The sequence below is a fragment of the Rattus rattus genome, chromosome 8 (assembly GCF_011064425.1).
Source record: "Rattus rattus isolate New Zealand chromosome 8, Rrattus_CSIRO_v1, whole genome shotgun sequence".
Lineage (NCBI taxonomy): Eukaryota > Metazoa > Chordata > Mammalia > Rodentia > Muridae > Rattus > Rattus rattus.
The window spans coordinates 15,498,245-15,508,301 of record NC_046161.1 but is presented as its reverse complement, the minus strand read 5'-3'; the positions used below and the strand labels follow the sequence as shown (position 1 = coordinate 15,508,301).

General features: G+C 34.5%; 1 protein-coding gene across 1 annotated transcript; it reads right to left on the bottom strand.

The window, feature by feature from the left end:
- Window positions 1–5,014: 5,014 nt before the first annotated feature.
- Window positions 5,015–5,995, bottom strand: LOC116907779 (olfactory receptor 7E24-like). Its single transcript, XM_032910921.1, has one exon. It carries the CDS (start codon window positions 5,969–5,971, stop codon window positions 5,015–5,017), a length of 957 nt encoding a protein of 318 aa, XP_032766812.1. The 5' UTR covers window positions 5,972–5,995.
- Between the last annotated feature and the right edge of the window lie 4,062 nt (window positions 5,996–10,057).

Here is a 10,057-nt window from a genome sequence, read left to right as displayed (position 1 = left end):
CAATTTTATTTTTAGATGACATAATTTTGTAAATAAAATATCCACAAGAAAACTCCTATAGCTGGTAGACAGATTCAGAAAAGTAACAGGACACAAAATTAATACAAAATCATTATAATTTCTATACATAAATGACAAATGAACAGTGATGTTTAAATCAGACTTGCTTCCCACAGGCTCAAACATTTGAATCATTAGGTACCAGGAAATGGTTGATGTTCCTGATCAGGTTTAGAAGAATTAAGAGGTATGGTTTTATTGGGGTAGATGTGGTCTTTTGTATCACATACTTCACTGGGATAGGATTTGAAGTTTCAAAAGGTTATACTTGAACCGGGTTCTCCTCTCCTCTCCTATCCTCTCCTCTCCTGTCCTCTCCTCTCCTCTCTACTTTTTTCTCTCCCTCCCCCTCTGTATTTCTTTCTATCACCGTGTCTCTATCAGTCAGTCTGTCTCTCTGTCTCTCTTTATACCTCTGTCTCTCTATTTCTTTCTCTGCTTATTGCTTTTAGACAACGATGTAAAGCTCTCAGCTATGAATCTACTCTGTGCGTCTCTGCTTTCTGTCATGAAGATTATAAACTAAATGAACGAGCAGTTAAATATTTTCCTTCGTATAAGTTGCCTTGGCCATCCTGTCTCTTCCCAACAATCAAAATGTACCTAAGATACACTTTCAAAAATAAATCAAAGAAATAATCTTAATCAATATTCAGGTTAAACTCCATGATCAGGAGTAGTTGGTCAACATAAAATAAAACAAATAATGTTTTACTAGTTTGTCTCAATTTGCTTTTTTTAGACATTTTTATCTCTTTGATCATTTGATTATATGTTTTGATTCTGTCTTTGTTGTTTGGTTACTTTTAAAAATATACTTCTTATATTTTTTGTTTGTTTTTGTTTTTAAGGAAGTTTGAAACAAGAACATAAAATTACATGCATATAAGAGTGGGAAGAATTTTGTAGGAGTCAGGAATAGAGAAACATAATAGCATATATTGAATGAAAAGTTTTCAATAAAAGAAAATGCTCACATTATGAAATGCTTTCTGAGTAAGATTTCTGTACGTCTAAAAAGAGTGTGAATTTTCAAATGAGATCATATAAAATAAAAATGTTTCTGTACATCAAAGTTGAGGTAAGGACATTTTTGATCCATATACTCTGACAGCTGAATAATATCCAGAACATCTACAAAGACCAATCAAACCAAAATCAGACAAAGTAATGATGACCACTCTTTCCACATCTATTCAATATAGTACTCAAAGTTCTAGCTAGGGCAATTACACGAAAAAGAATGTCAAGGAGATACAAATTGTCTATTTGCTGATGATATTATAGTATACATAAGCAACCCCAAATTCTACCATAGAACTTCTTCAGCTGATAAATAACTTCTGCGAAGTTGCTGGATATAAAATTAACTTAAATAAGTCAGTAGCCTTCTTTTATGCAAATTATAAACAGACTGAGAAAGAACTTAGGGAAACAACACCCTTCACAAGAGTTATAAATGATATAAAATATCTTGGGATAGATTTATCCAATCACATGAAATATATGTATAAGAAAAACTTCAAGTCTATCAAGAATGAAACCAAAGAAAACCTCAGAAAGTGGAGCTATCTCCCATGCTTATGGATTTATAAAATTGACATAGTAAAAAATGGCCATCATACCCAAATCAGTCTACATTTCAAGGCAATACCTATCAAAATTTCAACACAATTCTTCAAAGACATGGAAAGAGCAATTCTCAATTTCATATAGAGAAACAAAAAACCAAGGATAGAGAAAAAATTCTTAATAATAAAAGAACTTCTAGGCAAATCACCATCTCTGACCTAAAGCTATACTATGGAACAATAGTGATAAAAATGGAATGGTATCAGTACAGAGACAGAGAGATTGATCAATGAAATAGAATTAAAGACACAGAAATAAAACCACACACTTATGGACACTTGATCTTTGATAAAGAAGCTAAAAATATACAATGGAAAAAAGAAAGCATCTTCAATAAATGGTGCTATTCTAACTGGCAGTCAGTATGTATGAAAATGAAAATCGATCCATATTTGTCACTTGCACAAAACTCAAGTCCAAGTGGATTAAGAAGAGAAAGTGGGAAAGAGTCTTGAACTCATTGGTACAGGGGGAAATTTCCTAAACAGAATTAAAATGGCTCAGGCTCTAAGGTTACAAATTGATAAATGGGACCTCAGGATATTGAAAAGCTCCTGTAGTTAATAGGACATATTGGCAACCTACAGATTTGCAAAAATTCTTTACTAACTCCACATCTGACGGAGGGTTAATATCCAAAAGTATATAAAGAATTCAAGAAGCTAACCACCAAAAAAACAAACAATCCAATCAGAAAATGGGATGTAGAACTAAACAGAATTCACAACAGGAATCTCAGATGGCTCAAAAACACTTAAAAGAAGTGTTTCAAGTCCTTAGTCATCAGGGAAATGTTTTTCAAAACAACCTTGAAATTCTAACTTACACTGCTCAGAATAGCTAAGATCAAAACCTCAGTTGACAACACAGTTGGCAAAAATGTAGACAAAGGTGAACACTCCTCCATTTCTGATGGGTTTGCAACGTAGTATAACCACTCTCGAAATCAGTCTGGAGGTTCCTCAGAAAATTGGAAGTAGATCTATCTACCTGAAGACCCAGCTATACCACTCTTGGGCAAATACCCAAAATGTGTCTTACCATGCCACAGGGGCACATGACCCATTATGTTCAAAGCAGCCTTCTTTGTAGTAGCAAGAAGCTGGAAACAACCTAGATGTCCCACAATTGAAAAATGGATACAGAAAAAGTGGTTCATTTACACAATGGAATACTACTCAGCTATTAAGAATGAGACTATCTTGAGTTTTTCAGGCCAATAAATGGAACTGGACACTACCAGCCTTACTGAGATAACTCAGACCAAAAAGAACATGCATGATATGTACTCATTATTACACATGTATTATTCAAAAACATATAGAATACCCAGTATAGAATCCACAGAACTCAAAAAGGTAACAAGCCAAAGCGTACAAGTAAGGATGCCTCAATCCCATTTGGGAGGAAGAAGAAAGCAATCACATTGAGGGGAGGGAGGGAGATACATTGGTGGGAATGGCAACTGGGAGGGGAAAATGGGAACAGGATCGTATATTGTGCAGTGGGATAGGACCAAATGCTCAATGGCTAGCAGAAAAAATAGAAAGAGTCAACCTTGGGAGGTAAAAGGTGGGAGGACTTGCTAGAATGTACCAAAAACCTAGTTGTTGAGAAATGCTCAGGATTCAAAGGGAGGGATCTTAGAAGTAACGCCCAATAATGGGGAGAGGGAACTTGTAGAGACCACTCCAGTAGAAAGACAGAGCATCAATTGGAAGGAATGGGTTGCCATCACACAGTGAAAAACTCTGTTCTAGAATTGTTCATGTCTAAAAGAACTGCAGGGAAAAAAAAAACGAAGAAGAGACTGAAAAAAGGTGGTTCAATGACAGGCCCAAATTGGGATCCAGCTCAAGGGGAGGCTCCAAGGCCTGACACTATTACTGATTCTATGGTATGCTTACTGGCAAGAGTTTAGCATGGCTGCCCTCTGAGAGGCCCAACAAGCAGGTCAAAGAGTCAGATGAGGATACTTATACCCAAACAATAGATAGAAGCTAGGCACCCTTGTGGCTGAATTAGGAAAAAGGTGGAAGAAGGTGAGAAGTAGAGCAACCACAGAGGAAGACCAGCAGTTCCAACTAACCTGGATCCCCGAAATCTTTCAGACCTGAGCCACCAACCAGGCAGCATACAATAGCTGATATGAGGCCCTGAACACATATACAACTGAGGACTGTCTGGTCTGAACTCAGTGAGAGAAGATTTAGCTAACCCCTTGAGAGACTTTAGGCCCCAGGGAATGGGAAGCTCTGGTGTTGTGGAGAGTGGGGAGTGGGGACATCCTCTTGGAGATGAGCGAGGAGGAATCATATGAGAGATAGTAGGGAGAATGACTGGACTGTAAAAAAAAAGAGAGAGAATAAAACAACAACAAAACAGAAAAAAATCATGACTGAAATATTATATATCAGAATGTGTAACTTTTTGGATTTTTTTATACTTGGTCCATATTTTAAACGAATAGGCATCACTTCAGGGGAATATAAGTTACATAAGTACAAAGTACAAAAGGACAGAAGTACTTGCAATGTCATTTCAGAAACTGTTGCACATTCTGCCTTAATATCACATTAAGTATTTATTTATTTAATTCTTTCTTATACCTGAGAAATTCATTCATATATACAATGACTACAACCATATAAATCCATCATTTTCTCTTTACCTCCACTAATTCTACATATATCCTGCATTACATTTTCTCCATCCAATTTCCTGTCTCTATTCTATTAGTGCATTGAGTCATATATTGTCTATATGTGCTCAAGTTTGGGAAAAATACTAGAGCATGGAATTGTTATCAGTGGGCACACAGTCAAAAATGAGTGAGGTTCCCTTCCCAAGAAACTATATACTACAAGTGGCTGTTCTATGAAACTCATATCAGGAACAAAAATATGACATTTTAAAATTGAACATTCTAATAAAACAGTCAATAATTTCATATTTACATGCTGATGAATATGTTAGGAAAATATTGAAAATTCTTACATCTATACTTAAACCTTCCTTTTGTATATATGGTAAAAGCATAACAATACAAAATGATCAAATCAAACTTATTCCAAAGTGCTTCTGCTTGAATTCCTTGGTTTTTCATTGTATAAAAACAGCGCAGTACCAAATTTTAGTGTTATATATTCGGAAAGCAGGCCAAAGTGAATCTACAACATGTAACTTTTACAGGCACAGCAAGATATACCTAGATTCAATCCATATATGCCATAATTTTTGATTATTTTATATTCAGAAAATTCTAAAGTCACTACATTTTTCATGATACAACTCTCAGTTATGTGACCCACAATTACAGCAACTATACATTAATTGATTTTACTGTTAGATGTGTTATTTGAGTAAAAATTTTCTGGAGGGCTCTCTTGATATCCTTGTTCCTCAGGCTATAGATGAAGGGGTTCATCATGGGAACTATCATGGTATACATTACCGAAGCTACTACACTTTGCTTGGAAGAACTAGAAATAGATGAACTAAGGTACACCCCTATACCTGTTCCATAAAATAAGCAAACAACTGACAGGTGAGATCCACAGGTAGAGAAGGCTTTATACTTCCCTGATGATGATGTAACTCTAACAATGGAGGAAATAATTTTATAGTAGGAGTAAAGGATCCCAGAGGCAGGGAGAAAACCAATAATGATGCTGGCAAGAAATATGACTATTTTGCTGATAGTAGTATCAGTACATGCAAGTTTTAGAAGCTCTGTAACATCACAGAAGAAATGAGGGATTTCTAAATTAGTGCAAAATTTTAGTTGTGACACCATCAAGTAGTGTACTTGTGAATCTATAAGGCTAAAGAAAAATGACACTATGACCAAGCATCTACATAGGCAAGGGTTCAGAAATACTTGGTAGTGTAGAGGGTGACAAATGGCTGCCCATCTGTCATAGGCCATCACTGTGAGTAGTAGGCTGTCCATACTTCCAAAAAGGAAGAAGAAAGACACTTGACTTAGGCACGCTACATAGGTTATGGATTTCTTATAGGTCTGCAAGTTTATCAGCATTTTTGGTATGGTGGTGCTGCTGAAGCCCATGTCAGACAATGAAAGATGATAGAGGAAGAAGTACATGGGGCTGTGGAGGTGGGAATCAGAGCTGATGGCCGAGATAATGAGCACATTTCCAAGGACAGTGAACAGGTATATGAGCAGGAACAGTACAAATAAGATGGGCTGCATTTCAGGGTCCTCTGAGAGCCCAAGGAGAAGGAATTCCAAGGTACCTGTTAAATTATACAGTTCCATGGTGCTGGGATGTCTTTTAGAAAGAAAAATAATACTTTTGTGGTTAATTAAACACTATAAAGGCAACTGACAACATGTCAATATTTTTTAATGCAGCCATTTATATGAAAGCATTCAAACCTGAGAACTATTGTTTAAATATAATTTATCTTTTTCCAAAAAATATTCATGGACTAGGATCTTTTTCATTGTATGATTATTTAAGACCTGGTATCCATGATTTAAATGTAGACCAGCGGTATAGGACCTGTCTTTTCAATATAAGAACCTTAGTTCAATTCTAGCAGAAAAAGTGGCAGAAAATGGAGCGGAAAGGAAATTAAGAAAGTAGAATGAATAAAAGGAAGGAAAGAAGAAAGTAAGTAAGGAAGGAACAATACAAGAAAAGAGAAGAGGACAGAAAATAAGAGGAAAAAGAAACAACAGTTCAGAACAGAAAAGACATAAAAGAAAAGAAATCTCAGGTGAAATCCACCATTAAGATAGGTTTTTGTTAGAGATTAAGAGACACCAGACTCTGTGGATTTATCTTGTAACATACTCTGACTTCCTCTTCAATCCATTTTTTATATCTGCCATTCACAAAGAGACCATCATCAAAACCAGTGCTTCATGGTTGGAATTCATCTAATACAAAACTGTGAGGTACATAAACTCCTTTTCTCAAAAAGCTTACTTGTCTTAGACATTTTGATAATAATGCATAACAGACTAACTCATGAACAAATGTTACTTTAGTATGAAGAAGATTTTGTCTGTGGGTTTTAAGGGAAGAAAAGCAAGAGAGAAAATTTGAAATTAAATTAAAATCTCAAATATTAAAGCAAATTACAATAGTTACATAAAATGTACTTCTCAATTATTTAACCTGATGATACTTTTTATATGTTTTATAAGAAAATAATTGGTCATATATAAATATACATGTTCAAAGAAAATACATAGTTTGATATTTGGAAGTCCTGGGTAAAAGTTTCACTATTCATTAATTTTTATTTTCCTACAATTTCTTGCTATATAGTCCATTTTCTGGCTTGCATACTAATTCCAGGGTTCCAGATTAATCTGAAAGTTAAAGTCTTCCTATTTGAGCTTGAAAGTACTTTAATCACATGTGTGCCTAAATATCCTATTTACTGATTCTTGGTATTCATTTCCTATGATCATCTTCATCTTTATTTTTGTCATCAGGTGCTAGAAATTTTTTAAAAAGACATCAATTTCTTGTTCTGGTTGAAAAGATACAAAAGGTAGAATCTACAAGGGCAAAAAACTAAACTATATGAAAATTATCACATTATCTAATAAATGTAACAAGCTTATCTAATAACATAAACTTCATAGCACTGTGATAAAATTTGCTTATTGATGCATTTTCCTTACTGATTACCGCATATAACATACCATTATCCTTCTAGTCTCAACAATGTGACAAACCCTGTCTCTCTTTGTGTCTATCATAGATTAATACTTACTAATCTGTAAATTATTTTCAGAGGAGAATGAGGATAGTTGAGCTCTCCACTCTTACACTCTCACCATGTGCTATTTTGGCCCAATTTCTGTGTTCAGGACTGGTAGAAAGACAATGATTAATGACACTTCCCATGTGGTTGATTAATATGTGGTTAAAAGAAAACATACATATAAGGGATAAGGTATTCTGAGCCAGCATTTTTAAACTCTAAAGCTGGAACAAAACAGATTTATTTATGAGATTTTCTGGCTTAATTCACAGAGCTAATAATTATGCTTCAAACTATTCAAATCCCTAGGGATCTCATAATAGTAATTTAGAAGATAGAGGGCAAAAGTGAGTATATTGGGAAAGTTGTAACCCTTCCTATCTCAGGAAGAAGCTTAATTGTACTGGTCTAACCTCCAGGTTGCAGAGATATTATAAAACTAAAACAAGTACTTTCAATTACATGAAGCAGTATGATGTTTGATATTTGCAATTTTATTGAATTGTTAATGTAGTTTGTAGATAATTAAGTTTTGCACATAAATTATTTGATACAATTTTCTTTTTCAGTTGATACCTATGAAAACAAATTTTGCCTTTTAACTTTCTTCATTAATTATTATCAATTAAATATAACATTCTCTAATCAGATTAAATGGTCTGTGAGATTATATATTCTATTCAACCATAATTCAACTCTCTTATAGTAAAATTTTCTCTCCTGTTTTCTTGTTGCCTCACTGTCACTTCCTACTAACTCATTAGTATCTCATTATGTATAAGAGGCAGTTTTCAAACTGAAGATACTTTTGCCTCAGTCCACTGGTTAGTAGGTTAAGAGATGTTAAAGTCTTTGGTCATTTCTATGTTTAACACCTCAGTCTTTGGGAAAATGTGTTTAGAATATATAGTATAATGATGGAAGCTTAATGAAGATTATCTTCTACTACATATTTCAGTGTTTAGTTTTGGGATAACTTGAATTATAATTCTATGTGTGAATATCTGACAGATTGCATTTTAGTTTACTGACAAAGAAAAATCAGACACATAATGATTTTGACTGGGGGAAAGTATAGTAATTACATTTTTACATAAATTGTAGAGAGTAAATTTCATGGAGACAAAATGTCAGGACTACATACATATATCCACAACAATACATACACATATATTTGCACATATATAGACATATAACATAAAGATAGAGATAAAGACACTCCCACATTTGAAATTAAATGATAAAATTGATATATTTTTGAATGATTATGCAATGGGAACATGTAATACTGAACACAATAATTTGTGTGGAGAACTCTAATTAAAAACTATCTGACTACCAAACTGAGTGTGGAGGCAAAAGTGTATGAACAAAAGAGGTATGCCAGTGACTTGCTCTGTATTTTTAATACTTTTCCATATCATTGTATGGAAAAACATTTAGAAAGTGATGTCATATTCCACATTACCCACTCAGAAAACAAAATTTTTGGCGCCTTCTCCTGTGTCCTTTGTAAATATATAGTTTGGAGAATTTTCACTTTTTCATTTTTCCATTTTTTGGGGGTTTTTTGCTTTTTAAAATAATAAACAAATTTTGTTAATTCTGTTGACCTTTTTTCCTTTTCAGGTAATATTAAGGAGACACGAATCTATATTATTGAAGATGGATTTTGACAGGAAAAATTAAAATTATAAATTTTTCTCCCACGAGTTTATATGACACACAGTGGAAAGTCTATTGATCTGTTCTAAAATTGTGCAATCATCTGTGAGGAATGGCTCCATTCACTCAGAAAAATAAGGAAAAAACTGTTTACTGGTAACCTATTGGGGAACAGATAATGCTATGATTTAGATACATCCATGGGTAGAAAGAAAGGAATATTTTGAATCAATCTGCCATGGATCTCTCTCTGGGGACTGACACAAGTAAAATGTCAATAAAACAAGTGGAAATTATATGACAGTCAGTGATATGGAAGTCATTGAAGTGATGTAGGCTCTTCAGTCAACTAGAACCAGATGCCCTTAAATGAAGTACTTGACTTTTGGGGACATATTATGCAAGGTCCTGGTAAACAGATACCCATCTTATTTTATTGGTTTTATTGGTAAACAGAAACTGACCTTGTGTGTGAGATTCTTCTTTTTTTTTTCTTTTTTTCCAGAGCTGAGGACCAAACCCAGGGCCTTGCGCTTGCTAGGCAAGCACTCTACCACTGAGCTAAATCCCCAACCCACCTTGTGAGATTCTTAAGGAATACTAGTGGACTTCTGTTTACACATCCACAGTCCTTGTGTATAACTGATCTGAGTCTTTCTGTTTAGTCCACTGTCACCAGCACTGCCATTTTGGGCTGCACACTTTTGACCTAAGCATATCTAACTTAGGCTGATATATTCCATACCATCAGAGATTTTGCATGGGTACATTTGAGAGGAAGTATAAGCCAAATGCCATATGTGTCAATAGAAGTGCCCAGACATCAATGTTTATTCACTAGCATTGACTACCCATTACACTCGATTTTAATAGCAAAGGTCTTACACCAAGGTTTAGGACCTGATGCTGTAACAAATAGAGGCGGCTTTGACTTATAGCTAACCATTTGGATGTT

What these genes read in the sequence shown, in the direction of transcription:
- LOC116907779 (XM_032910921.1), bottom strand. Translation starts at nt 5,971, where the DNA reads ATGGAACTGTATAATTTAACAGGTACCTTGGAATTCCTTCTCCTTGGG.